Here is a 15,625-nt window from a genome sequence, read left to right on the forward strand (position 1 = left end):
TCCTGATAATCTGAGTTTGCATGTTTTGAAAAAAAAATACCCGGTCACACGTCAAACGCTTCCATGTACCCGCATAGCATACACGCGGGTAAGAAAACTCAAATATATATATTTGAATTTCATTTAAAAAAAATAATTGAAAGTAGATTATTAGAACATTGACATAATGAAATATTTCTTTTCTACCTGGGTCTTAATAAAACTAGAAGGTTTACAGTGGATTCATAGGTATCCATATACTCCTTAGATAATGCTTTCTTCCGTAGGCATATGCTTTCTGGCGAAAAATATCTGTAAGTTAAGAAAATGGAAAAAGAACCTCCCTTTCTCTCTCTTCGGAAGCATACACCCCGCGCACAACATAGTATACACCCCGCATGTTGGGATATACACGGTGAAATAGGTCGATCTGAGCCTAAGAAATTGTGGCAATAACTCAAGAACATATACTGACACGCAAAAGAAACGCAAGAAGCAGTTATCTACAAATGTTTAAATTTTTTATCTAATGATTTTTAAAAAAAGAATACAGCAAGGCTAAACTCACTTTTCAGAACATCAGAGATTTGATAAAAATGTTAAATGTTTGTCTTTTAACTTTACTAAGTAACATATGACTTTTAAAACACCCCCCCCCCCTCCCAACCTCTCAATTACAACGTGCAAGACTGTCCTAAACAACATTAGCAGCTTAATTTCTAGGATACAATAGGTTAATGAATATCGAGATCTGAGCGAAGGAATTATTCTTTACCATTTTTAAATGCCTGTTTTTCAGATGATTAGGTCGAATTTTCTCTAACTTAGCGCTTTGTAGTAACTCTTGGACTTCCGGTCCAAAGAATATCATTTATGAATAAAATACGTAAGACCCTGTTGAGACGTAATGTAGTGTATTTTTGCATCATCAGCTCTCCATTGCCATTACTTTGTGATTTTCCAGCTAGAGCAATGGAAATGCGCACTTAAGCCATTTTCAAGAAGCTTTAACGTCGTTAGAGGAAACGAAAGGAGATTTTATTTTTTGAAATATTGCTGCATTACTTAAGATGAACAGTACAAACCCTTAAAACTCCAAAATATTGCCAGCTGTTTAGTGAATCATGCAATTTTCGATTTCTGTTACGCAGACTCAATCTTGACTTCCGGTTATGGTATGAAAATCGTTCAACCGTTAAATTACCGATATTTACCAATTTGAAGATATCCATAATTTTAAGATTTAAATGTTTTTACTTTACATAATTATTTCACCCTAAAGTAGGGTGTTGCGTTTCTTTTGCGTGTCAGTATATAATACAAATATAAACAAGAAGTAGTGAAAATATTGTTTTAAATTACGATACTAAGGCTTCTTGAAAAAGACTTAAGTACGCATCTCCGTTACTGTAGCTGAAAAATGTCAATGTAAAGGTGATGGAGAGTTGTTGATGCAAAAATTCATTACATAACGCCTCAACAGGGTCTTACGTATCGTATGCATTAAGGACAGTCCTTGTACCGGAAGTCCAAGGGTGGCTACACTGCTCTAAGTTAGAGAAAATTCGACCTTATCATCTGAAAAAGAGCATTTAAAAATGGCAAAGAACAATTCCTTCGCTCAGATCTCGATAATGATGAACCTATTGTATCGTAGAAATTTAGCTGCAACTGTTGTTTAGGACAGTCTTGCACGTTTTAATTGAATGGCTGGGAAGGGGTGTTTTAAAAGTCATATGTTACTTAGTAAAGTAAAAAGATAAACGTTTAACATTTTTATCAAATCTCTTATGTTCTGAAAAATGAGTTTAGTCTTACTGTATTCATTTCGCGGGGACTAATCCTTCGAATGAGACTGTATAAGTTGAGGTACCGTGTCACAGAAGGTGCGGGCACGAAAAATACCTATCACTGCTCTATGGCTTTAAGTGAAAAGTATAGGTCAGACTTTGTAGCTACCCAATGATCATTGAAAATATGGTGGCTTCTGCATGTGAGTGAAAATACTCGAGAGGGAAGCAACAATCAATCAATACGATCAACCAATACTATTGCCGATATATGATGATTTCTGTAGAGTGAACTGTTCATTGTATAAAAATAGCTTGAATAGTAAGAAATATATATAAGACTCAGAGAAATCTTACAGCTTCTTTGAACAGAGCATGTCACATAACCGCCTGGATCATGGAATTAGTGCATAAGCAAGAACGGTAGCAGATGTGCATTGGAAGTTCTAGAGGACTACTTAAAAATAAACACTAAAACCTAATTTTATTTCCATTGTGCAATTCATTAATTTAGTATGAGAACCCCTCAAAAATATATATCTAATCTTATTCACTAATAAGGTACAATAAGGCATTGCGTGATTTTTATGCGCCCGGATCGATATAGATATATATAAGATATAGACGTATATTGTTTTTGTCCTGTCTGTTTATCTGTTTGACTGTTTATCTGTTTGTCTATCTCTTGTCAACTTTAATCTTCGCCATAACTTTCGAACCATGAGAAAAAGAGACTTTATATTAGGTATGCATACTCCACTAATTAAGTTCTTTCAAATGATACCAAGATCAATGACCTTATGACTTTGACTGTGACCTTTATGCTAAAAACAGCTTTTTCGAACTTTTGCCATAGCTATCGAACCATGAAAGATAAAGACTCCATATTAGTATGCTTACTCCACTAATTAAGCTCTCTCAAATGACACTAAGGTCAATGACCTTGTGATCTTGATTGTGACCTATATGCTAAAAATAGCTTTTTCGAAGTTTGGCCATAAGTTCTGAACCATGAGAGATAGAAACCTCATATTTGGTATGTATACAACATGAACTAAGCTATTTCAAATGACACTTAGGTCAATAACCTTGTGACCTTGACTGTGGCATATATGCTAAATAATAGCTTTAGGAACTTTGTTGCCACCGGGTGCATAGTGTTTCACAAACACATCTTGTTAAAAATGGATATTTACATATTTATTGGTATATTTATACAAAAACCCATCTATACTAGTTAATAAATTAATTAATTTTGCAAATAAACTCGATTAAGCCTGCGTTAAAGTTCATATTAACCCCTAAAGAAATACAGTAGGTATAAAGTGATGTCTGTACAATTTATTCTAATTTAACTTTATTAAAATTCTACTTTCACTTTCGGAAAACAGCCTAAAATAGCATAAAAGATTCAATTATTTCATAAAAGGTCATTAGTGAATTATTCAAAAGCAACTTGTTTTAAGTCATGTAATGTATCGAGATAACGATCAGTATTCAAGAGCAGAAGTCCATTAAACAATACAAAATAGGACACGGACCTCTAAAACATCAGAGATGGGATCAGGGGCCATGGAGGAATGAGCATCCCCTGTCGACCGGTCACATCCACCGTGTGCTTCTTTTCAAGTTTGGGGGGGGGGGGGAGGAATCCGTTGACAATTAATATGTAAAAAATGGCCAGTATGAAAAAAGTCAGTTAGTATTTGACTTAATGATAGCTAGGTTTTTTTTTTGCTGACAATGTCATTGTGTCAGCAATAGAACTTACGAGACTGCTGATATTCCTGTTTCATCAACTCCGTAAGGAGGTGATTATGGTATATTGCTTCATACTTCTATTTGAAGCTTAATTGGCTACATCGTGTCGGCAGGAGAATGGGAATAAACACTGTTATTAAAAAAATTGCTTACCTTTTCAAAAATTTGCAATGCACTATACATGATAAAAAAAAAAATGGCCGACTTTTAAAATAAAAATTGAAATGTAGTTTAATATTTAAATTGATGAATTAGCTGGTATCAAATTATTTAAATAATTTCCAACGCATTATAAATTTCCTTATCACTTTTTTTAAAGGAATGGGAGATACGAATTTGGGTCTGTCCGTCACCCTGCCTTCTGTCTATCACACTTTCATTTCCAAGTGATATCTTGAGAAGCCTTTTAGCTTGTGCAATGAAATTTTGCATAACAACTCCCTTTGGCATAAGAAAAACACTTTTGATAATTAGGTCAAAGTTCAATGCCGTAACTAATAAATTCTGCATACACCCTAAAGCAACGCTCCTTCAAAAAGTGTCCCGTTACCCCAGCCGACCCTGTCACACCTACCCCTTCTAGACCCGTGCATGTTCTTCTTTTTTTCTTTTGGCGGGAGACACAGTAAATTTGTGTAAGCTTGTTATTTCTATTGCCATTCTCAAATCAAAGTACTGAAAGTACTAAAAGCCGGACTTTAATTGCATGAGTACATTATCTAATCCGAAATTATATATCATATACATAAAAAAATCTTAATTTTATAATCACCTATTATAAACCAATTCGAAAATCTTCATTTCTAGCCATTTAAATTTTATCAGCTAAAATTCATATGATTATGGTTTACAATAACCAATCTACGAATTATCTAAATAAAGAGTCCAGAATTCAACATTTAGGACAGGACGTCGTTGGTCACAATTTCAAAGAAAATACATTTATACCCTTCCGAACAAGGCTCACGTGTGGTGTGCATGGGTACAGTGTACTTTAGGTTGTTATATTAATACACATAGGGGATCTTTTACATGTAAACTTTTACAATGGAAAATGTACAATGAGGATGAACTTATTTCTCACCATCAAAATTAATTAGTGTTTGTTTTTCATCCCTCTCATCCTAATTTAACCAGGTACATATGTTTATCTTGAGCTAGTAACAAATCTACTGCGAAATGAATTTTCTTAGTTTAATTGTCCAAATTTAATTATATCCTTTATTCCGTTGGAACATATCAAAATAAGATTATCTGATATAGTATTAATAAAATTACAGTTATGAACGTAAGTTGGAACCTTCATTTACCCCTTTTCCTACGTAATATGATTCTGGAGTTTGGGCAGAATCACCCCCTTTTTTTCTTTTCTTTTTTTTTTTAAAGATATTTCATGTCTATATTAAAATCTTTATTTCTGGTCCGCTAAAAACCAGTTCTACTTCCATGTGTGACTAAAATGGTCATGGCATGAGAAAAACATGATAAATTCAAGCCTTTATGAGCATTTAAAGTGAACTCTTCATTCTGTTGATAAAGTTTTGTAGCAAAGACTTACACAGCTATTTATGAAAAATTATTGACTTAGTTAGAGACTAATAGACACCCTGATAGCTTTTTCAAATATGTAATTACACAAACAATTTTATTTGCAGCACCCTTGAGAGCTTGCATGCATTTTAGACACTTGTGCGATCGGAACACATACGAGATATTTTCACAAAACAAATAATTGACATTTCGTTTAAAATTCTATCTGCATTCGTCAGCATAAAACAATCAATGATAAATTGATTTGCAAATGGGTATAAATAATAAACATAATCATACATGTACATATTTACATACAAATTCTATTTTAATATTTTACTTTTTTCACCTCCATGAGTCTTTAGCCTAATCATCTATATTAAAGGGTTTAATAAAAAATATCAAACAAATGGAATTACATTGTTTATTTCATATTATCAAATAAAAAATTAGTTTTAAACTTTATGTACAAAAAATTTTAACAACGATAAGTATTTTTGTTCAAAATTATTTATTTGAAAGGAGAATGTTATTTTGATTGCATTAAGAATTATCAAAGAAAATTGTATTTTCAAACCATTTTCTTTAAATTTTAAAATTTTTGACTTTTTAATTTCAGAAATTACCATATTGAAAACATTTCTGCATTACCAGAATAACAACTGAAATAATAATTTTGAAAATATTTTATATACATAAAGACATCATTATAATTCTATCAAATTCGGGGAATATTTAAGGAATAACTGTTTTATTTTTCGATTTCATGATGTGATCAATCGACTGGGTTGCGTAATAATTTGCATAAACGCCGAAAATTATCACGCAAGAATCACGTATAATGGCTCTTTCGTTATCACGTAGGAATCTGACAGTTATTCCTTATATTTACATGCTTTGATTCTGCAATCCACCTGCTCCAAGCCCTGCTTCTGTCTAGCTGTTTGTTCCTCCCTGCACGTGATTTTTTTTTTGGAACCTCGCCAATACATTGATGGGGACTAAAGTACATTTACATTTTGAAATTTTATCTAGGACAAACACATTGGAAAGGTAAATATTTACATATACATACATATATATACATTATTCAGATACTCAATAGAAAATGCATACCTGGTAATTTGTTTTAAAACACTCAAATCCAGAGGGAAATTCAGTGTTCAAGTCTCTACATAAAAAGTTTAATTCAAGGATAAACAAGTTAAAGATTGCTTTAGAAATATAACGGATTGTTTAAATACAAGTAAAAATATTTTCTCTGCTTAACAGTTTGTACTGTCATCGCTAACTATATGCATGTTTAGTTCAGTCCACTTTATTCGCACGAACCAAAATATTGGTACATGAGGTACATTAATAGCCTATATACATTTAAAAAATCGTCAGAGGTGCAAAGACAATGCAAAAAGAAAAGTTCGTGGACTTCTGTCATATCTTTTTTTTATTTAACGTGATATGCTAACCAAATTTGGTAAAATACAGTATTTCGAAAAAAAATTCAAATTATTTGTATTACAAATTTTAAAATTATCAAGATTTATTTCAAACCTATCCAGAATATAATTTAAATGTGCAAACATTGGATCGCGGAGCATGTTAAAATTTAGTAACAAACAACACATCAAATAAATATGACAATATCTGTTGTCATAATTATTCTCTGTAAAATAAAAAAAAAACGGAAAAATCTTAGGCCTTTAAATTAAGAATTGTTACATTGATTTATACTCCAAATTATTGCTTAATATTTTTATTCGTTGAAAGAAGTCAATTTGGGAAGATAGGTAGCCCTCATTGAAAACGACACAAAATGATGTTGTTGAACGTCACAGAGCAGCAGAAAACGATGCAGTTTTATGTTATAAATAGGAAAAATCCTGAATTAACTCTTAAATGTTAATGGAATAAAAAATTATGTCAAAAAAAATCGCGCATGTGTTTATAAATGGTAGAGGCAGTATTTGAGTGACAGAAACTCGGACGAGGGCAATCTGTGAAGAAACGGTTTATCTGATAAATCTTATCAAAAATTTTTAATTTGAAACGTCATGGAAAGCCATAGGCGCTTCCGAGTTGCTGATCTTGTGAAAGCACAGCTAAGTGGTAAAAGAAGGATATGGAGATATTCAATATCAATGTCCATAAAACAATACAAAATAGGAGAAGAGCAAACACAGATGTGGGATCAGGTGCCATGGAGGAGTGAGCGTCCCCTGCTGACCGTCACAACCGCCGTATGCTCCTTGTCATTATCAGGAAATAACGGGAAAATCCGTCGTCAATTCAAAAATAGACTAAAAATTAGTATGAAAAACGTCAGTTAGTATTTGTCTTAATGATAAATTGTATTTGCAGACAAGGTCATTATATCGACCGTAGAATTTACGAAATGATGACTTTAAACGAGACAGTTGAAATTCTTGTTTCATCAACTTGCTTGTCAATAAATTACCTCGTTTTAGAAATTGTTGTTCATACGTAGAGCATGCTCTTGCGTATCGAATCAACTGAGATGTAAACACTGCATAAGTAAGGGAAGTTGACGATAGAAAAGTTAAAGTCACCACGTTTATCACATAGCTTAACTGTTATATTACCATTTACGTATTTTTCAAGTAAAATTCCAAGGTATGAAACAGATGTGTCACACTCTTTAGTATATTTTATCTCAAGCTCACTAAGATATATCGTATCGACGTAGGAATGGAAATGACCATTTTTAATTGACAACACGTTGTCGATATATCTAAATGTCGAGTTGAAGGTCACAGCAAGTGTTTTCTTCTTTTCACGCACAAGATTTTTCACAAATTCTGCCTTATATGAATATAAAAATAGGTCTACTTATAACGGAGAAATTAGAAATAAGAAATTAAAAAACTGACAAAGGAAATTATACAACGAAAACAATTTGAAAAATGAATTTCAAGTGATAGAAAAGGGATTTTAATAATTGATTATTGAACTACACTGTCGAAATGTATGAGGATAATTTTTAAAACAAATTCTTGATGTTATGCTTTTGACGTTTGCCGTTAAGTATGCTCCGCGGGTACAAAACATGTTGAATTTAAAATGAAGTAAATTGATTTCTTTTATATCGAATGAAATGAAACTTCACACATTAATAGAGCAAATATTTTACACAGTATATTGAGCTTATTTTATATTTCTTGAAAGTAGTATAACAAAGATTGACATCGTCCACGAACTTTTCGAATAACCCTCGTATGTATAATCTTTAAATATTTTACAACCGTAAATGCAAAAACTTCGCTCTCATACTACTGGTCGTCTTCAACATTTCCTTGCCAATAAATCTATATATATTCTCCAAGTTTTCCTGCGATAAGATCTTTTTCATTGTTCGGTATATATTGTAAAATATTGTCGCTTGGAATAAAATAATTTCTAATTTCTCCTCCCTTTAGACATTTAATAAGTTCCTTGATACTTTGATTGAACAAATACTCCTCGTTTTTCTCAGAAAAGTCTTTGTGTCTATCAAAAAAGCCTAGGATAAACATCTTCAGATGATAACTGCAGAATTTTTCAATTTGAGGACAATCGGTTTTGAGGTCTTCCATTAATTTCTTTAAAATTTTGAAGATTGTCCTACGGACACCTTTGTCTTTACTATCTGCGTGGTGAATCAGATTCCTTTCTGCATGTGAAAACGACACCCCCCAAAGAAGTGCTGCATCTGCATAATCTAGATACAAAAATTATTTCAGTGAAAAAAAATGGTTTCGATCACATTTTTTGTTACATTATCTGTATTGTAATTAATTGTTCAAACTACTGTTTTCGTAAATACTGAACATGACAACATCTTGACTTCTATTGTTTCTATTTTTGTTCATTAATTTTTTTCCAGGAAAACGTATTTTGCTTTAAATGTGTTCAAAACTTTATATAACCGCTTTGGACGGTAACACGTCTGATCCTCCCACTACTATTTCCCAAGAAATTGGACGGCTTAGCCAAAATTCCAGATTTAATAACATAAGTGAAATTGCTTACGGTGACTTTGTTTATATCGTTTTAGCAAGATTTTGAAATACACAACATCTGCGTTAGACAAGTTTCACTGAATAGACACAAATTGTTGCTCTTATCATATTAATCCTATGATACAGTATATCAAAATATGTAACAAAATATTCCTTACTTCCTGGAAAGCTTTTCGTTATACCGTGAAAACATTTCATGGCTTCCTTAGCATGGTCATCGCTGATCCAATTTGCATTAGGTTTTCTAAATGTCGAGGGCCATCCATCCACTTTAATAGCTGGAATTAGATTTATGTTGATTGGAGGTTTACCCTGGAGTTGTAGATCATAGAAAATCGTAAAGGCAGGACTTTCGGGATTCTGCACCTTTCCTAAGAAATATAATTATACTTAATTACAGTACTTATATATGATATGATTTTTAAAATTGATGTTCTTTGATAGGGCCAAACTCTCGTCTTTGAGAGACACTTAGAGAAAGTTCACCTTAAAATGAAAATCTTGAAGTTAATTTCATCCTCCTTGACTAAATATGAAATTTCTGACAATTTTAACAACGAACCAAATTAAAAAAAATTATAGCATGTTTCGTTGGAAAGTAAAGTACATAATGCACACGCTAGAATCAAAGACTCCAACCTAAAATATTAGTTTATGGTTAATTATTGTTTCATAATATTATTGTCCAACTTTTTAAACAGTTGTTAAACTGTTTAAATAAAATTATTTTTCATTTTACGTACAAAACATATTACGCGTATATTATATTCGATAAAAAGAAAAGAATGTTTGGCGTGAAAGTCTAACATTACTTATTATATAACGAACGGATGTTTACTTTGAAATTTTATGCACATTTGACTTAACAGTCTTGGCCTTCGGCCTCGGCCAGCCAATACCTGTCTAAGTCTATAATATCAAAGTTCAATATTAAACTTTTATGATACGATAAATATTCAATGTGTACAGAAATTAATTGATATTTAATAAACAGTTCTTGTTGAAGTTTTATATAAAAGTCAGAATACCAAGTTCATAAAAACATCAACAGATTATCAAATCAGTTCAGAACAAATTTTTTCTATAAAGCAAAATCTTTCATAAATTTAATAGTTATAGTTTCAGTAAGATTTAAAGAAATATATACTCCTTGTTCTTTTGCCCTCTCGGAAGCCGGGACTTTCAATGCACTTCTCAAAAGTTTTGAACATCTTTTCTTTAAAAATCCCGGGAACAAGGTAACCATCTTTGTTAAACATCTTATCCAGGTCCTGAGTCGTTGTTAGACATTTCTTAATTTGGCAGTATCCTGGCGGACAATTGGCAAATTCGGCCTCAAAATTGGCTTTTGGGTAAAACATGAAATCGAAGTCATCGTCATAACCTATCTGTAAATACAACGATTTAAATTAAAACATACAAAATCCTCTGCACAGGTGGAATAATTACGAAAGTTTGGAACTTGCACATAGTTTTTAGTTAATATATGTTATGTACTAAAACTCTACTATGATGCAATGGATAGCTAAAATTAAGTTCTCTTTTGAACTGATATTTTTAATTCTATCAGCTCTATCTATTAACAATATTACGGTCTATAAGGATAAGAAATGGTCTAGTGTTGTACCTTGGTTATATCGTAGTAAGATCCAGATTTAAACAATTCCATCGAACAATCCGAACCTCTGGCAACCATTTCTTCTAATCGTTGAACAAATAAATTGACTCTATCTATGATTAATTTACTATCCTCTTTAGAACAAATAAATCCTGCCTTTAGAATGGTAAGATATTTACATTTATCTGACTCAAGATATGAGAGTGACGAATCTGAAACGAATTGAATTTATCAGTAGATATAAAAAAAAATGTGGATATAATATTATTTGTTTATCAAGAAATGCACAGAAATACATGCATAACATGGTTCAACGATTTTTTTTTTTATAAAACTACTTGATTTTTCTTACTTGACAATGACAAAGGTGTCCTATCAAATTGCGACGGTTCTTTTGGTTTACTTCGTTCCCCTGTTTTCTCTTGGGGTCTGATTAAAGTTTGTGGGGATGGCTGTATAATTTTAGCAGACTCCATAATAACTTCTCTCTTTCGTGGCATAGAAGAATATGTTTGAGAACTATCTATCAATTTAGGTGGTACTGATTTTGGTCGTATTCCTATATCACTTTTATTTTCTTGTTGCGGACCAATGTTAGATATGTTGGTGATAAAGGTCGATCTTTTCAAGTACCAATCTTTATTTAGAAAGGCTGTAGCAAGAAAACCTTGTCGACCACTATTCTTTTCGTCTCTTCTGTCTTTTCTATGATGATTTTCATGTCGTGCAGATTGTCTTGTATAAAGCTCAGTATCTGTATGACCACGGGAATACATATGATGATGGTGCATTTTTGACAGGTGGATTTTGAGACCAAGTTGATTTTTAAATTCGCGTAGACATATTTCACAGGTTACATTTGGGTGCATTCTGGACTTATGCATATTCATCTTGTGTTGATTTTTTAAATCTTTCTTGCATGTTTCACATGTAAAGGACATAGTTTTATATCTCTGAAAATAGATCAAGATGGCTATAGTTTTGAATTGTTGTGGACTTAAATGACATTTAGTTTAGTTCGTTAAAGACTCATATAACAAACAAAAAAAAATCACAATACCGAAATACACTCTACCGGTTTCATTTACTTATATGTATATATATACCAGATTAAAACTCTTAATGCAATATAAAGTTTTTGCTAACAGGGCCAGTATGGTTGCTATATTTTAAGAAATTTCTGTTTATTAAGGTACGACGTTTTACTGTTTTATCATGAACTTATAATTTTTTAAGGAATACATTTGAATAAATTATTGATTCAATTATTAGCTATAGATAGCGCAACAACTACATAGTGCAAATCAAAGGTCCATGAATGCACACTCAAAACATATATCCCTGATCAAGGATTGATTGTTTCAAAATTAAGCTTCTTTAACGCTTTCAAAATATTGATTAACCTCCCCCCCCCTAAAATATCACACAAAAATAGTTATTCTATTTTGTGCAGAAACGTTATAAGGGATTTTAAAATACTGAATTATTCCATAGTTCAATTTTAATCTCTACTCATTCCACTTTCATCTTTTTACTCAACCTCAATTACCTGAAACTTCGAAGTTACTATTTCTATGTTAAAAAACAAAAAAAATATGATCTTGAAAACCACTCAAGCAGAAAGGATTTACCTCTTTAAAATAAGACTAATGAGAGCCTATACAGTTCAGGTATTGAAGGAAATTGACGTTGATAAATGTATTTCACTTTATTTTATCACCTTCCTACATTAGTATTTTTAAACTATTGACTTGAGAAGATGGTATGGACAGGCATGCATCAGAAGTATTTCCGATAATTTACTTTTATGGAATATTTTAACATTTCTCATATTTCGAATGACATATAGGGACTGGTCTACTAAATAGACCTGCAAACTCCTTGAAACATTTTTTAAAAGTATATAGAGTGAGGAAGAGGGTAGGGTTAGGTTCTAGGGGTAGGTTCTTGTAGGTTACACTTCTTGACATACAAGGTGTGACAAACGCACAGACAGACGGAGGAACAGACAGACAGACAAGGGGTAAAGTGATCCTTAAGTCTTTAATGCCGTTCTGCTCCGCAGGCGACACAAAAAATAGGATATATATCGTATAACCTGCGTTACATAGGTCACAATAACATACGTCAAAAACAAATCAATGTGTTCGACATTACATTTAAAATATGTACAATTTGAAGGCATTTGAAAATGAAAAATTGTCTTATTTTCTACACTTCTGGTGGTAAATCAATTTATAAGGAATTTAATCTTAATAGCTTCCCAAGTTATATGAAATATAGATAAATTGATTTACCTGAATTGAAGATATTTTCATTCTTTTCATCGATTTTTGTATTTGACTGTGAAATAAAGGAAAAGCTGAATTTCTAGACAAGAATGTTATTTTTCTTCTCTAAATTACTTTCTGATTGTCTAATTTGCAAAGGTTTGTAAACTTATTATATGATGTTGTCATACCTTTCAGTAATGTTTTTTGCTATCTTTTTATGGGACTGGCTTTTTCGAATGACGGAAGACAGACAATTGATATCTTCTGTGTCCGTCGCTGCAGACGTTACTTGAGTGACCGGCTTTGGCATTATGGAAGAGGAAATAAGCGGTCTTATTTCACTTGCCGTGGCACCTAGCGTTAATTAAAATTTTAAAATAACATGTTTTTTTGAGAATTATAAACCTTTCGATATTCTTTTATTCAAACATGAATTAATGAGAAAATTGGATAAATACGATTTCTAGCAGATTGTATGAAAGAATGTTAATATTCCTTCTTAAATGTATGATTTCCCCCCCCCCCCCCCCCAAAAAAAAAGATATAGATATTTCTTACAAATTAGTGCAATAGTTCAAATAATAAGATTATGATATTTTGCTAAATTTAATAAAACTGAAAGATGACTGAATGACAGAGCTTTGTCAAACAGCTGCCTTTCAAAATTTCAGTGAACATTTGATTGGCTCAATTGCACAGTTACTTCATGTCATTAATCAAATGCATGAAAAACATTCACGCTAACAGTCAGAAAACAAGTGAAAACATATTCATTGAAATATCTACATATGGGTTCTCAAAGTATCATACCTTCACCAAGGAATGTCCTCCTAATTTTTGCCTCATCATAAACCAGGTAATCTACATTCAATTCATATAGATTGTCTAAAATCTGTTCAGCAAGCGCCAGTAATGCATCTATATATGCATCTTTGATCGATAATACAACCACAAAGCTTTCGTCAGGTTTGAGTCCGTCGATAATTACCTCTTCTATAGGACATCCTATCATAGAGGCTACTGTTTTTTGTATTTGAAATATTTCCTTAGTTGAGTATTTTTTTATGTTTCCAGCCACGTGAAATCCAACATGCTTATAGCCATTTCTTACTGCAATAAAAATTAAAAAAAATTGAAATAGAAAAAATTAAACCACCTTTTTTACTTTTTTTTCCAACAAAGAAGACAAACTAGATTGTCCTTAAATCTCTACTCGTTTAAAGCGATGAATAAAAATTTGGACATTTCCATTTCTTGCTCTGTAAACTTGTAATTATGACTACCTGTAACTCTTTCGCTTATAGTTTGATGTGTTGCAATTTAAAAAAAAATGTATCATGCGTGAAAGAATCCTTGTGATAATTTTAGGTCATAAGGTCAAAATTCATTGTGTAGTGGCGTTCCTTTTCGTGCCATGTCCTGCTATGACAGGGACCTTAGCTTTTAAGTTTGTCTTTTATTTTTGATATCAGGAGTTTGGCGAAAGAAACAATCATTGACCTTGTAAAAAAATAGTTTCGACTCATGAAAATCACCATAAAAGTCTATGCTGCTTACATTTTTAAACGTTGAATATTTAAGACGTTAAACCAACTTCGTTTTGCGTTTTTGACCTTTGCACTTGAAATTAGTTGAAATATCAGTCATTAAACCATTCGCAATTTGGCTTTTTTGTCTTGTTAGTTTCAACTCGCACAGGGAAAGAGAATCGAGACGCCCAACTACCTGTCACCTATGTATGGAAAAAGTAACTGACATAATTCTGTTAATGATTATTATAAAATTATCAGCTGTGTTTTTTCTATTTAAAGATTAATGATAAAGACTTGGGGTCCTTAAAAATGAGTTCCTAGAAAACTCTTGCAATTGATTCCGCATATAATGAAAACTTTACAGGCACGTAGCATCTTGACATAATGTACGTACGTTGATGTCAATAGAATTTTTTATCGTCAACTTTCCCTATTTATGTCACGGTTGATGAAAAATCAAGTCTCAACCGGTTCTCGAATCCAGGGCCTCTGGCGTACCATGCCAGCGCTTTTACATTTACCAACCGTGCTATTGAGGTACGATTTATTGACTGACTTTCGTGCACTTGTGAAACTGATGACATTTAAGAAACAATATATTATTAAAATATCATTTTATTAAATTGTTAAATGACACCAACAATGTACGTAACGTCATGAGAGATATGATATAATTGAAATAATACTATGAATCTTTCAGAAATACATACTGGCTTCCGTAATCTGACTTAATTGATAAATATATTATTGTTTATTGCATTAATATGTTGTTTCATTACCTTTCATCAAGAGATGATTCATAATGTGTTATAAAACGATTCATATTTTTATCGCGCCTTCCTCTCTCTTTCTCATAGGCGCATGTTTGTGAAATACACTATTTAAAAATGCAATATTACCTGGTTGATTTTCGTAGAAACACAGTGCCTCATTCTGTTTAGCATACTGATAACATTTTTTGTAAAGTTCGTTGCATCCGATCTTTCGTAGACAATATTGCACCCATATCACATCTTCTGAACTGAAATAACCCTTCTTTTCCAAAATATTTAAAATGTCACTCATGGAAATCATTTCATTAACTCTGTCTAGATCCATAATGCTTAAGCCTGTTCAAAAAACAAAA

The 15,625-nt window shown here is 32.0% G+C and overlaps 1 protein-coding gene across 2 annotated transcripts in view; it reads right to left on the reverse strand.

Annotated features, from left to right (window-relative positions):
• Window positions 1–5,691: 5,691 nt before the first annotated feature.
• Window positions 5,692–15,625, reverse strand: part of LOC134240777 (uncharacterized) — a 33,457-nt gene continuing 23,523 nt past the window's right edge. For both annotated transcript variants that reach the window (XM_062722866.1, XM_062722860.1), the window contains exons 5-13: window positions 15,399–15,608; window positions 13,778–14,077; window positions 13,156–13,321; window positions 12,992–13,037; window positions 11,047–11,647; window positions 10,704–10,906; window positions 10,224–10,464; window positions 9,235–9,447; window positions 5,692–8,775 (exon numbers count right to left, since the gene is read on the reverse strand). In XM_062722866.1, the coding sequence (XP_062578850.1) occupies window positions 8,384–8,775; window positions 9,235–9,447; window positions 10,224–10,464; window positions 10,704–10,906; window positions 11,047–11,647; window positions 12,992–13,037; window positions 13,156–13,321; window positions 13,778–14,077; window positions 15,399–15,597 (2,361 nt within the window). In that variant the 5' untranslated portion in view covers window positions 15,598–15,608 and the 3' untranslated portion in view covers window positions 5,692–8,383. The remainder of the gene's footprint in view (window positions 8,776–9,234; window positions 9,448–10,223; window positions 10,465–10,703; window positions 10,907–11,046; window positions 11,648–12,991; window positions 13,038–13,155; window positions 13,322–13,777; window positions 14,078–15,398; window positions 15,609–15,625) is intronic.

Source organism: Saccostrea cucullata, unplaced genomic scaffold (assembly GCF_032062105.1).
Source record: "Saccostrea cucullata isolate Sc308-1 unplaced genomic scaffold, CSIRO_AGI_Scuc_v1 ctg1514, whole genome shotgun sequence".
NCBI lineage: Eukaryota > Metazoa > Mollusca > Bivalvia > Ostreida > Ostreidae > Saccostrea > Saccostrea cuccullata.